Source organism: Tasmannia lanceolata, unplaced genomic scaffold (assembly GCF_043159265.1).
Source record: "Tasmannia lanceolata isolate RefF3 unplaced genomic scaffold, GAP_Taslan_0.1 ptg000004l, whole genome shotgun sequence".
NCBI lineage: Eukaryota > Viridiplantae > Streptophyta > Magnoliopsida > Canellales > Winteraceae > Tasmannia > Tasmannia lanceolata.
In genome coordinates, this window is record NW_027518681.1 from 2,326,454 (window position 1) to 2,341,563 (window position 15,110).

General features: G+C 37.9%; 1 protein-coding gene and 1 pseudogene across 2 annotated transcripts in view; one reads left to right on the plus strand and one right to left on the minus strand.

Moving 5' to 3' along the window:
* The window catches only part of LOC143876023 (Transducin/WD40 repeat-like superfamily protein), a 35,038-nt gene extending 33,243 nt beyond the window's left edge, over positions 1-1,795 (plus strand). The window contains exons 9-12 of the mRNA XM_077377628.1: positions 304-485; positions 572-693; positions 912-988; positions 1,079-1,795. Of these exons, the coding sequence (XP_077233743.1) occupies positions 304-485; positions 572-693; positions 912-988; positions 1,079-1,210 (513 nt within the window). The 3' untranslated portion in view covers positions 1,211-1,795. The remainder of the gene's footprint in view (positions 1-303; positions 486-571; positions 694-911; positions 989-1,078) is intronic.
* A 2,141-nt stretch (positions 1,796-3,936) lies between these two features.
* LOC143876024 (low-temperature-induced cysteine proteinase-like) lies at positions 3,937-15,046 on the minus strand (annotated as a pseudogene). The gene is made up of 5 exons (XR_013250276.1): positions 14,481-15,046; positions 5,983-6,218; positions 5,651-5,787; positions 5,132-5,563; positions 3,937-4,276 (listed from the first exon to the last, which is right to left on the minus strand). The product of XR_013250276.1 is annotated as a low-temperature-induced cysteine proteinase-like (transcript).
* Between the last annotated feature and the right edge of the window lie 64 nt (positions 15,047-15,110).

A 15,110-nucleotide genomic window follows, 5' to 3' on the forward strand; every position in this document is an offset into this window, starting at 1 on the left:
TTCATCAAAGAAGGCGACGAATCTCCATGGTATTGAGTGTGTCCCATTGATCCAACTTATCCCATTGATCCAACTTATCACATTCTTTGATTCTCCTTCTATCTCAACCTTTTCCAAGTCGACATTGGTTAAAAGCTTGATACCATGGCGGACGTATCGCACTTCCACCTCATTTGCATCCGAGACTCCTATGGGACCCGAATAGGCCCGTATGACATTTCTGTGCAGATTTGTTCTTTTGGCATTTATTTTAATTTGATAAATCATTATTTGACATTTTTGCAATTTGTGAGAAATTTACAGGGATGCATGTACACTGTCAGTATGAACTCCCATACAGGGGCATTATCAAGGTCTCATCGCAATCGAAGTAGCAGTAAACGCAAGACTCCAATCACTACTGTGCAGTACCGTACCTTTTCTCTGTTGACACGGGGTCCTGTTCTGCTCGTATGCACTCAAGACGGAAGTCTATCTTTCTTCAGGTCCCTTCATTGTACTTCCTATTGGACCCCACCATTCATTCCTCTTTTGGATGATTATCCTTCTAATAGAACTTTGTTTCTTGTAGTGTTGCATTGGAGGTACAGGGTTATCTGACTCTTTGTTGTTCTCTCAAATTAGCACCTCGAGTGCACAGCATTCGTGCTTCCTTCTGCCCTTTGCTTTCTCTTGAAAAAGGAGAATTTATAGGTCTGTATTTTTCATTACATGTATGGAAACAATAGGCTGTTCTCTCAAACACTAATTCACACTGCGTCAATTTAAGACCGAACTAATTTACAAATTACTTTATGCTGCATACTCAAATTCCAGTTAATTATGCCATGTTTTTTTTTGAGAAACGATAAATTTATTGATAATTAATAGTTATTTCCAGCTCCTGATGCTTTTATTTGTTGAAATTGAAGTTTCTGGCAGCGAGGACTCTAACGTCTACTTTTATGATTTGACTCGGCCAAAGCACACATGCGTAAACAAGCTACAGGTCTGTCACATCTATACTACAACGATTTTGATGTTACCCTATAATTTCAATGTATTCTCAACACAGCCAAAACCTTTGATCACTCTGCAGGGTCATAGTTCCCCAGTTATAGGAGTTGCTTGGAACCATGGGGAGAACTTATTGGCTTCATCTGATTCTGATGGAACAGTGATTGTTTGGAAGCGAGCGAAAGATCAGTTGAAGAATGATGCGAAAAGGTAGTACCAACAAGCATGTAGAGGACGTTACTCATCTTATCTGTCACCCCCATTGGAACAACAGGTCAAGATCCGTCTTGGTTGGAGAAATTCAAACTACGTTTCGCTACTCGGCCAAGAAACAGAAACGGAACCAGAAAAAGGTGTGCCTTACACCAAAGCCATTTTGGCTTGTTCTGTTCTTCCTGACCTGAATTATCAGATTTGCGTAAAACGATTATACTGGAAAAGCATGGATTGTTTTGTGAAAGAATTTCTGGACCTATAAAAAGTGGAATTTGTGCTGATCGGAGATGAGGCTAATGCAAAATGTTTTCTCGTGCGCGGGACAAGCTCTTCTATTCTGGTTCAAGGTTTCTCTCAGCTATAAATCTTTTTTATTATTAACAAGAAACACTTTGAGAAGGTTCAATTGTCTGATATAAATTTTAGCTAAAAGAGCAACAACTGATCTCAAAAATCAGTTCTTGGTTGAGTACTGAACTCATTTTGATTGTTGAGCAGAGCTCAAATTTAAAATCTCAGTTTCAGAACAGAAACATTTTTCTAAGACATTCCATGCTTTTATTGATAATTGTAATTGGCTTTACATCTTGTGTGTATTACTGGCTTGGCAGAAAGGATTTTGTTGGATGGATATTGGTGAAGAGTTTCAGATATAGTTGGTCTATGAATGCTTTGAATACTAGGAATAGTAGGTATCAGAGTTGATACCTTATTCTGTTCTGTGAGGGATCATATATGGTGCATTAATCTGATGGAACTAATATGGACTTCTTTGGATTGCAGGAATTTTTGGAAAAGTTTTGAAAAGAAAAAAATCCAAAATTTCTTGCTTTTCTATTGTTAGATTACAAGTGGAAAAAAGTAGCTTAACCACTGTACTTCAAGTTTAATTTAAAGGGAGCTTCAATTTATAATGATATCCCCCTAAATAAGCCATGACAATTCATTTCCCTCTAAATTTTGGACACAGGAAATTTTTCCCTTGAGAAATGTTTCGTCCAACACCCCAAAGAGGGCTATATGTATACTTGTTTTTCTAAAATACGGCCCGACATGAAAAATGGAAGGAGGGTCAAATGTGTTTTTATTTTCTTGCAAAATTTACAAGTAATATATGAGAAAATTGAAGAATTGTTTGTTAAATTTGCATTTTATTCAAGTAATGTGAGATTTACTGAATTATTCAGGTTTTTTAAAGTATGAAATGGGGCATAAAAAATTAAGGATTTTTTTCCAAGAATTTTTCAGCTATTCGGAGAATTTTTTAACTATTGCTCTCTTTAAATTGTAAGAATTTTTTGTAAATGTTTGAAAAGGAAATTTTTTTCATAATTTCCTTCTCTTCCATTGTTTGATTACATACGAAAAAATAACTTGGCCCAACAGAGTTCAAATTTTATTTTGAGGGACCTCCAATTCATAATGACATCCCTGTAAATAAGCCATAACAGTATCATTTCCCTTTAAATCTTGGAAACAGAAAATTTCCCTATGAAAAAGAATTTAGACGAGATTTTTTTTTTTCTAGCATCCTATTAAAGTATAAAAGATTAAATAACGCCTTCTCCAACAGCTTGAGGTTTTGGAGTAAGTTTCACATGGTATCAGAGCAAATGCTTGGGTTCAAACCTCCTTGATAGCAAAGATCCACATGTGCCAAACCCAAACCCAAAAGAGGGGCGATGTGCCACGTGTAGGCCAACCCTAGAAAGAGAGGCCACACGTGAGGGGGGTGTTAAAGTGTAAAAGATTAAATAACGCCTTCTCCAACAGCTTAAGCTTTTGGAGTATTTGGTTGTTTCACATATCCAAAGAGGACCTATATGCAGTATAAAATGGGGCATAAAAAATTCAGGATTTTTTCCAAGAATTTTTCAGCTATTCAGAGAATTTTGTAACTACTGTTCTCTTTGGCTTATTTAGAGGGATATCCATTCTAGCAGTTGCCAAGCTTCCTCAACTCTACGACTATACTAATGTCTGTTTCTTAATATCAAACTAGTTAGGGAAATTGCTTTAGGAAACATTTTTGGTAGACGATAACATTGTCGGAAATGATATTCCCACCCTTTTACCAGCATGTTGTCTTTTCCTGAAAATGTGGAAAGCAAAACCCAACTGTGGATAATTTGTTTCCTAGCATTGAGTTAAATTGCCTCAAGATACATTCTTCATTAGGGATCGTTTATGCAATTTCGCCAAAAGTCACTTCGGAGCTCACTTTTGCAGGAGAGAGCAGCCACTGCAGATGAATTAAATGAATAAGACAAAATCTGATTACAAGGTGGCTTCTCTCCTGGAAAAGAGCGCCGCAAAATGGCATCTGAGAAATTGCCTAGAAAATCCCTTAACAATAAAACTATGAGTCAGGATACTTCCAACCCTCAGCATTTTCACCTCCTTGTGTTTGGCTTTCCCTGAAAATGACTTTATTTTGAAGAAAATACAAAGGGGGTGGAAATGCTGTCGGCTGTAGGAAAATACATATAAAATAGAGAGGAAATATAATTTCCCTAACAATATTATGAAAAAAATAACGAGAAATGACATGGAAAATCAAGAGCGGGCCCACCCGCAGGTGCCATCAGGCTTATTAATCTGGTAAGCACAAAAACTTCGGCGGTAATCAAACGATCCTAATCACCCAATCGGTGTGGTTTTGCTTGTTGAATGGCAGTGTCAATCTCGCCCATAAATTATAATCCAAGTTCAAAGGAGCAAGGGTAGAATCTAGTAGAGCTTGATCAATCTACTAATACAAGTCTGCAAATTTACAAATGTTGTACAATATTATCCTAATGTCTTCCAACAACAGCTGTTTATAACTAAGTTGGATAGAATAAAAAGTATCTATAAGACATTGTAATTTTGTAGACAGGATACAACATTGGAATAGAAATACAAATAGTGAATACAAAGACGAAAGATAGTGATAATAAATAGCATACCAGCAGAAATGCGAGGTTTATATATTCCAAGCCTCATATAGAGTGTTCCAACCCTCAAATTTGAGAAAAGAATCTCTCCTTTCAAGTCCTTTGATTCTTGTAGAATTCCCAGTACCCTGCAGACATTGTATCCTGCTAATAAGTCCAACAAAAATGAAATGCAAGGTCCAGAATATCAGCCTACACCTAATAAATACCAGATTGAGGGGTACTCAATATCCTAAGTTAAATATCTTTGTGTCACCAACACTAGTTTATTTATTAAAGATGGCTTATTTGTATTGATTCAGACATCTGCCAATGTGGTTCCGAGTTTCAAACTGATGCTTTCAACAGCATTCAGCATAAGAAAAGAAAAAAAGAATAATCCAGTGTGAAGCACAGAGCAAATTTTGCTTGTAGTTTTTTTTTTGTGGATAAACGGTAACTTTATTAATCCCATACTATAAGTACAAGATTGCTTTCAGCATAGCTTATCACTGCTGAAAAAGACAGGGAAGTGATGAAAAGCGGGCACCATTTGATTCCATCACCCCTTAGAATTCAAATCCAGTATATCCAACTTCCCATCACTGTCCACTAATCCTTTTCGGCATGGTGATATGTTCAACCCACAGTGAGCCTTCACTATTGGTATTCTTACAAAATATCATTTCACGAGGATAATTAGAAATAAATAAAACTGAACATCCCAAAGATTATTACCATAAATATAACCTGTCATGTAACTAAAAAGCAATAAGGGGGAAAACTATTGAAGGGCTTCCAATCAATCATGTGGCTTTGTTTCACTTACGCAAATGCCCTATTCGTCTGGGATTATGACAACCGATTGCCACCCCCAATCAGATTATTGGACCCAAAATTTGGGTCCAATAATCTGATTGGGGGTGGCAATCGGTTGCCACAATCTCAAAAGAACAGGGCCTAAGACTTAAACAGTATGTAGTGAAGAGAATGTGATACCAGACCTTGAGGCATTGTTTTGCATCAGTATCACAGGTTGGATAATCATAAGGGCAACAGTACTTATGGTCCTTACAACAAACAGCAGACTCCATCCCACAACAACTCCATGCCAAGCAAAATCCAAGGAAGCGCCGAGTACAGCAGCAGGTGTTTCCTTCCGGACAGTAGGTTAAAAGGCTGCATTTAGTTGGACCTGGGGAAGGTGGTGGAGGAGGATTTGGAGTGCTCTTAGTAGGGTAAGAAGCCAGCTTGTATATCCCGCAAACCCCTTCTGAATTACCACTATTACGGATCATGTGAATATAGCCACTCATTCCCCATGTTGTTCCCCATGAGTTCTTCATAATCCAGTAATCAATCCCATTTTCTGAACCATACCCGACAAGCAATCCGGCGTGGTTTAAAGAGGTTGAACACGGGCCATTGAAAATTCCCTGTCAAGCCCATACATTGACGATAGAATCTCGTGAACTTTGGTTCATTTGAAGGAATTTCTACCTGTTATGTACAATGATACGCACCTTTGAGTACATTTGGAATGCTCTCTCACTGCCACATAAGCCTACACTCACAGGTTGGGCTGCAACAACCTTGACAGTTCCTCATTATTTGGAGGCACGTCAATATAACCATCAATTGTTACAACATGTCGATTTTTCTGAGATAAATAAGATCAAGAATAGTGAAAACCAGTTGCACTTAATAAAATAGTGTTCAACCACTCATAAAGACTTTACAACAGAAGGAATAGAATGCAATCAAAGGATAATACAACTGTTGAATAATTGTATTATCCTTTACAACAGGAGGAATAGAATGCAATCAAAGGATAATACAATTGCAGAATAATTACCTTTTCCTTGATACAGGTGCTATCCCGAGCTTTATATGGATAATCCTTCTCAGTATCAATCCCATGATTTTGAATAACCCATTTAAATGCATAGTCCATAAGCCCTCCCTCACAGCCATCATTGTAAGATTTGTCACAATCACATAACTCTTGTTCAGAGAGGCTCACAAGAGATCCTGTGACAATCTTATTTATGCCTTCTATCGCACCTGTGGCTGAGAATGCCCAACAGCCACCTGGAAAAGAACAGACAAAAATCACCATTCCAAGAAAAGAAAACAGCACAAATAATCTTTTGAAAAACAAGTGATGGAAAACATGGGTACACATGGAATTGCACGACAATAGCTGTGATCACGACTGCATTACAAAGGGCCACTGATTTTAGCTGAAATTTCCTCCTAATTTGGTGACTAGTGTGACACAGCAATGTAGAACTGGATCACACACACAAGGAAAAAGGTTTTTCCCTAATAAAGCTCCCATGAAATACAACAATCCATTATGCAGTTGCTCCACATAATCAAGATGCTACAGTTATTTTATGCCCTGTTCGTTTGGATTATGACAACCGGTTGCCACCCCCAATCTGATTATTGGACTAAAAAATACCTTCATTTTGGGTCCAATAATCGGATTGGGGGGTGACAATCAGTTGCCACTATCTCAAATGAACAGGGCCTTAGCAGTTAAAATAGGTAATGGAACCTCTGAATTGACAATTATTCGGGGTGCATCATGCACTGATGGCATCCAAAATTGCATTCATCATCAAACGGGCTTCTTTCTGGTTCAGTGACACTTTACACCAAGCAAAGGGTGAATAATAAAATAGGCCTATTCGTTTCTAAAGGCCCACGGGCAAAACAACCTTGATAGAGATCCAATGGCCTGAAGATGGCCTCAAAATTTAATGACAGGTATGAGGATTCAAATTGACAATAAGGAGACCTCTTTGCAGATGGACAGAAGGGCCTGGACACTATAGAAAATATAGAGTTGCCCGAGATTAACAGTCACTTTTCGAAGCTTTTGTGTGCTGATTTTCGTGTGAAAAGAATCAGCATGAGACTAACTCATGAAATAATTGGAAACTTGAACTGAATAAGTTAAGAAATGCATTTTTCCACGGCAAGCCTCCAAGCTAGAAATATCCTCATCATAGTATACTTGTATAGCTTGAAGGTGTTGATTGGACAAGGACAGACAAATGTAGACAGCATACACATACCAATTGTTGACAAGATATGTCATAACTTGCAGAGGTGTTTAACTATAGTACAGTTGATCACTATTTTTTTGTAAAAGAGGACAAAGGTAGGGTAATTGTCGCATTATCATACGTATAGAAGATAGATTGTATGGAAGAAGAGTTGATCACCTTTTTTTGTAAAAATGGACAAAGGTTGGATAATTGTCACATTACCGTACGTAGAGAACATAGATTGAATGGAAAAATAACTCAGGCATCGAAGACAAAGAAGAAAATTTGATATGAAAGATATAGAATGGAGGTTGATATAACCAAAGAAAAGATCACTATTTCAGTGTTTGACAATATAAGTATGCACTTATTTTCTCATCGAGTACAGCGTAGAAAATAGAAAACATGCTTTCACACCTGAAAAAAATGAATAAGGCTTTCAGTGTAGATGAAGGGATCTGATTGGGAAGCTCCTGGGTAATAAGCACATTATGGACAGGCTCAATAGCTATCTTTCACAAGATAAGACATTACATTTACAAACTAAAAGAATTGCATATGGAATTTAGAAATAAGATTCACCAAATACATGAAAGGCGTCTTAGATGATAGACTATGCTAAGTTAATGATTCGAGTAGAGAAATGATCACTTTCATAGATTTTGAAGGATAAACAAATTATAGAAGGTTTTTATTTATTTATTATTTTGCTACAATGCCTACGAGGATGTAGCAGTCAAGATTTCTTCGTAGATATTATAGCAAAAAAAAACAAAAAAACAAATCTTCTATAATTTGGTTATCATTCAAAAAATCTTCTATTTTTTTAAGGTCTTACCGTTCAAAAAAAAAATCTTGTAGCATATAGCAGTGAGACTTGTTCGACCATGGTAAGCCCTTCCAGCCTATGATTTGTGGGCACGGACACGAATGTCGCGTGTCGACACGGTCACGGAGTGGCGGACACAACAAACCCTCAAAATTTAGAAACAGGAACACGGGTAAAATAGAAAGTATATATAATCATGATTTGTAGACACAGATTCGTGTGCCGATTTTCGACATAGATACGAGGAGTTTGACATAACAACCCCTAAAAATCTAGAAATAGTGGCACACCCATACACTAAGATACACATAAAGTTACTGAAACTCTTAGCAGTACATTTAAAAGTGTCGAAAGGAGTGTCGACATGTGTGGACATTCGTGTCTTGTTGTGTGTCAGGAATAAATTCAAAGTGTCAGCCAAATCATAGCTTCCAGCCATTTTATGAGGATGTTAATATTTATGATTTTTATGACGATTACACGTGTGAATTTATATATAACTTTATTCTCTTTGCTTCCTATATTATGATAAGAAAAAGAAATATTGATATGGACATATCTGATTTCGTACTATGTGTCTTGGTCATTGTATTTCTACAGTCTGGGTATGCTACTCGCATAGTGAGAACTGTCTAATGTTTGTTTATCACAACGAGGGTAGAAGTATGAGTGCAACTGGCAAACATTCAAGTGATGGAATTTTATTGGTCGACGTAACCAGAGTAGAAGTCAGGGACAGCGGATTTCGTTGTTTATTAGATGTCGATTACCAGCACCATGATGTACTCGATGAGCATTTTAGGGATGTTGGGGAATTGCATCTCGTCTACACTCTGGTACATGGTTCATACCAAACATCCTAGAGATGAATACCTAGTAGGTGCAAGATAAATCCCTATTCTTGTTACCATATTCATGGCCAATCTTGTATGTAAATCTTTTCTCCTTTGTCATCCACCACCGTGTTATGATCATAGTTACTGGAAGCTCCCTAGATGGGTCAGAATCTCGCTTCTAGAATAAATTCTTCTGATTTCCAAAATTTAGTGGAAACATCCTCTTAATTAATAGCTTGCTTCCTACTTGAGTAATTATTTTTTCACTAAAGGACTGTTTTTCTCCTGTTAGTAATGTCAAAGTTAGTGTTTTTAAAATTAGAAATCCTCCTTCTACATGCATTCTAAAGGAGTATATTTAAAACTAGAACTCATTTTCTGTTTGAAATAAAGCTTATGTAAAATTTCCCCACAAAACTTATGCTCACTCTTAAGGATAATTTTGCAATAGATTAAACCTAAATGAGTAAAGAGGCAACACTGTAAAAGTTTAAATACTTAAATAATTGTTTTACTACTTAAATACAAAAAGTCGTTGAAATCGCCTGTCAGATTCACTTTTCAAATTATTGACTACAAAAAAATTTTGTACTGGAAAAAAGACACAAATACCCCTCTATCACTTCCCAATTTTTTTTTGACATTTCACTTTTTGCAGTACGACAGAGGGTTGTCCCCCCTCCCCCTCCCCCCGTCTCTCTTCTTGTTCTTCTTCTTCAACTTCCCACTTCTCCTTCCTTTTCTTCTGTCTGATGTATACTTCTTCCTCTCTCCTTTTCTTCTTCTTCTTCTTCCTATTCTACTTCTGTCTTTCTACTTTCTCTTCTTTTGTGAAGCACAATGGTTGAATCTTCATAGAGTGGATGTCTCACACTTCGTTAAAAAAGAAAAAAATACTGAGAACCAAACTCTACAAAATATCGTCGAAAATATTAAGAACCGAGCTCAAGGTTGACCTTTAAGCCTTAGGCTGAAACAACATAACCAAGAAAGGACACATTGCCACTCAAGAACGTGCGCTTCTTTAAATTAATATAAAGCTTCCCTTTAGAAGAACCTCCATGACTAGTTATAAATGCACTAGTTCTCATCCCTATTACGACTATATACCAAAATGTCATCAAAGAGAACGGCAACAAAACGAATCAATAAAGGGGCAACGTATCTCTATCATCATGCACATGATGTCGGGCATACTGAATAACCCAAACGGCATAACTATCCACTCATACAACCCACGCAGTGTCTTGTCTTGAAAGCAGGTTTCAATTCCTCTATGGGTCGTATGTCTATTTGGTGATACCAGCTCCTTAGACCGATTTTGGAGAAAACCTCAGAGCTTGAGATCATATCCAGCATATCATCCAATTGAGGGATAGGAAATTTGTACTTTATATGATTTTGGTGTGACTATCCATGCTCATCCGCAATGTTTTGTCCTTGGGTATGAGTAAAACCGGAATAACAATAGGACTTTTGCTTCCACGCACTGCACATTTATGTAAAAGATCCTCTAGTTGTCTGCTCATCTCCAACAGATGCATAGGCGCCATTCAATATGTTGTGTGTTTCAGTAAAATGACTCCCAGAACCAAGACAACGACATGCTGGACAAGCCTCGTGAGCGGTAATTCATTGAGCAGCTCGTTTGGCACCAATCTCTCATAAAATTTTAGTAATTCCGCTATTTCGTGTGGTTGGTCTGTGATGTTTATTTCTTCCCTGGTAGTAGGCCAACTAACTAGTTCAACTATAATACCCATCTGCTTACTTTTGTCTTCATATTGCTGTATTGAAAGTACATTGATAAATTTATTACTGCAGTCCTTTCAGCTACTAGAAACCTTTTCTCTCATGGGATGTAAAGTTGATATCTCCCTTTCCGTTGAAGAGTTCGATGTAGGTTGGTGAGTCACATCATGATCCTATAACGATGGTCTACTCAATACGAACAAGGTTTAAGGTTTCAGCATGAATTTCAATTGATCGTGATGGAAATGGAAACATGTCGGTTTTAAACGGAAATTTCGATTAAATTCGTGCAAACTTACAGAAACATTTGGAAACATATACAAATGATGGGCTTTTAGGATGAAACTTAAGGAAGAGCTAGAATAAGAATCATATACACATGCAAAATCCATTACATAAGCAAAAAAATAAAACAACTCATAATGATTTAACATCTAACACTTATCAGACATGCTTTGTCGCACATGTCTAGCAATTAAGTACATATCACATACTAGTATAGCACTAATACACTTGGGATTTTGGTTTTGCTATGAGTTTCATTGGTATGTGTTTCGGTGGGGATGGAAATGGAAACACTTCGGTCATTTCATGTCGATTTTGGTGGAATTTTAAAACAATGAATACAATATGGCAAAAATCCATGGGTGCCACGTCAGATCAAACTTCATCGTTATATTTTTCCCATGGAATATTTAATTAAACATTTGAAGGTGATGGGAACTTCATTACCTATTCAAAACCAGGCAACTTTGTAGATGTAGATGCTTTTCTGTTGGCAATTGTAGTTTCTCTAGCACCTATTTTGACACCATATTCTCACTGCTGCCAGTCTGGAATAATGTTGCATGCCTTTCTACCAGAAAAAATCCTGTATGGAATATGTTGCACCATCGTCAGTCTTCCTCACCAAGTTTAGTGGCTGTCAACATTCGGCGCACCGCAAAACTTTTCTTTTGCACAGGCAACAAATCAATATCTTCCTAGTCATCGTAGAGGTCATGATTTGGATTTTTTTTTGAAAGACGGGAAAATTTTCATTAAAGAAGGCAAGACCGAGGAGGTCATACCGAGCAAAATACAGAATCAGATATTCGAAGCAAGAAAAGGATAAAGGCTATACAAACAGCGAAGAGGTCATAATTTGGATTCTCCGGTTCATCTTCTTCTTCGTTGTCACCCTTGACCAAATTGACACACTTATGAGGACAAGCAGAAGAGATGTGGCATTAGTCCTCACATGAAAATACTTCTGTGAAACAACCAGTTACTCCAAAAGCTTAAGCTGTAGGAGAAAGGTGTTATTCATTCTTTTATACTTTAACACTCCCCCTCACGTGTGGCCCCTCTTTCTTTGGGTTGGCCTACACGTGGCACATCTGGCCTCACCTTTGGGTTGACCATTGCATGTGGATTTTTGACATCAAGGAGGTTTGACCTTAGGACCTTTGCTCTGATACCATGTGAAGCAACCAGTTACTCCAAAAGCTTAAGCTGATGGAGAAAGGCGTTATTTATTCTTTTATACTATAACAACTTCAATGCCAACTGGCTGTCTCCTCTATTAGTGTTGCTGCTTGCGACATCAGCAAGGTTGCCTCAAGCCAAGCTCTCTCCTTTGTCACTGTCATTGCCACCTCCAACTGCTCCAGTAATTGGACGAGTCATCCTTTGAGTTGTTCCGATCAGTCCAAACGAAATCTAGTGTCTGGATATTCCAACAACCAGCATCAAAACTCCGCATACTTCATGCTATTGTTGTGTTATTAAGGAGATTTCTCCTACTCGTACATTGTGACATTGGTTGTTCGGTCCGAACCGTGTATTGGTATGTGTCCTTGAGGTTGGAAACTCTGATTATCCCCATCTCATCCCTAACCTCAATCTTCAACCCCAAAAGGTAGCGTGCTATCAACTACTCATCAGTTTTATTCAAGCTCGTGCGGATGGACAGATTATTGAATTCGGCTGTTTACACTCTTGAATGTTTATCTCCCATTGTCCAAGCCCGTGAAATCTCTTCATATAATGTCATTAGATAATCTATCAGCAGGAAATGTCGACAAAATTTCCACTTCATGTGATCTCGCGTGCGGATCTTTTGCTTTCCCCTGCCCGGGCTGACACTCTGCTCTTTCCCACCAATGAAGAGCAATCTCCTTTAATTTCAACTTCACAAAAAGCACATTGCACTCTTACACCATCAGTTTCAATTCAAAACAATTTTCTAGACGAGCCTCCCAATCTAAAAATCCCTCTGTATGCATCCTTCCATTTAAATCCGGTAACTCTAAATTTAGTTCCAACACCCTAAACAAGTGCTCTGCAAGGCCTTCGGGCTTGGCATATGTACGGTACGCGGGCTCATGAAAGGGGTTTTTCTTAGTGTCATGGTTATACTCTCCATCACTACTTTTCAGAATAAGAGCAAATCCATGACCCAATAAAACAAATTATTGTTTGGAAATTTTGAGATAATTTCAGTTTAAATATATGATTAATATTGTAGGCGCTGGAAAGGTATTCTTGCACCAATTTGGATTTTTAACTTGTAATTTTTCGCCAGATATTTGTGATTTTCACGTGGATTTTGTACTGAATTTTTTGCATGAATGTGTGATCATGCCTGCATGCATTGTGATTGCCTGTTCTATCTCAGCAACACCAGTGTTTCGTTTTGAGGGGGGGATTGTGGATATATTGATGGAAGTTACTATTTCCTGCATTAGATTCCCATTCCCATTCTACATATAGAGGATCCCCAAGTCCTTGATTATCCATTAAATTATTAATACATACCCAGTTAATATTTCCCACCAATAACATTCTCGCAGAACATGACCTTAATGAATATCAATGGCATCCATCCTAATGGTAATGATTTGAAGGCTAAGATTCGCTATTTAATAGAGAACCATGACCCTTGTCAAGAAAAACACAGTATAAAATTTTTTTTTAAGGTAATGATAAATTTTATTAATGAAGATGTACATCATACAAATGTGATAGATAAGACGGCCACAGCAAAATAAAACATTAAACCAAAAACAAACTATGAAAATAAACCCATGGACAATCAATCAACTTAATGCGGTAAAAGATACCCACAACTAAGGCCTCTATTGACACCCTCCATAGTGAGAGTATGCAATGTATCGTTCGCATTCCTAGGACTACGCATCTAATTTGTAGCACAAATCCCCAACTTCCTAAATTTTGTTCACGAATTGTCATGAGCCTAGGCTTGCTTTAGAAGCCCATGCAATAACATTAGCCCAATCATCCTCACCGTCAATCAACGTGCAATCATCTTGTGCAAGCATCGATTCCTCATTATATTCCCAACTCATAGATAATAAGTTGTCTACAGACCTACCCAAACAAGTAAATAACCAACATATGATTGTTTCTTTTGTTATCTAGATTTCGTTAATGGTGTGGCGTGTGATGTGCACATCAAAATTAGAGGAGCTCACGCAGCGCAACAATAGTAGTCAGAAAAGTGTTGAACATCTTTATCGTCATGGTTCTTTGATTGTCTCATTCTCCATGGGAAGCCATGGAACGTAGCAGGGCTCTGATACCACTTGGCATAGTCAGAAGCACGAAGAACAACTACCTGGTAATTGGTGTTATTCCCTTTGTGGATTCGAAGGTTTACCCGATCAGTGTTCGATGGTGATCAACCCCAACTCAAGGTTTCAACTTTCTACGAGCCTGTGGTGTAATTCAGTTTGATAATTAAGCAACTCAAACAAGCCAAGGACCACAAACTTCAGACAATTAGAACTCCACAAAACGCCCAACCCATATAAAACTAGCATAACAATGGTTTTTGTGAGTTGGGTTATAATCTTTCAAAGAGAAGAGAACATACCACAACTAGCCTGATCTTTCACAGGCGTGACCGTCCCATTCTTCCTCCAATCGATCACAGATGGAACATCGGCCGCAAGACTCGGCAGTGGAGAAAGAGGAGCAGAAAGTGAGACCATACGGGGCGAAGTGAGGCCCAAGCGAGTGGACTTGAACTCATGGTGAGTTAAATCAGCGAACGCGTTGAGGGCGAGTGTATAAGTAGAATTTCCTATGCTATTGTGGTGGTTTATGAAGGCCAGATTGTCCTGAAAGACTTTAAATCTGTGAAGCTTCTCTGAGTCGGAAGAATAGGTCTTCCCATGTTGCTTGCACCATGACTCAAAGAGATCCGAATCAGAAGAAGAGAGAGTGAGGATTAATGAAATGAATGCCCAAAACAACAAAAGGGGTAGGTTTTTTCTGTCCATAAGAAGAGATTAAACTGAAGATTGGTCTTTGGTTCGGAGAGGGGGATGATTTTAGCACACCCCTTGAAAATGGGAGGCAGAAAAATAAGGCTAGTAAGAAGAAGACTTTGAGGCACTTTGTGATCTTTTGACCTCCCACGTGGAACGTGCGTTATTCTGTGTTTTTTGTAGGGATAAGGTTTTCGAAGATACCGGATTCTGACAGGCTCCCATACTAGCTC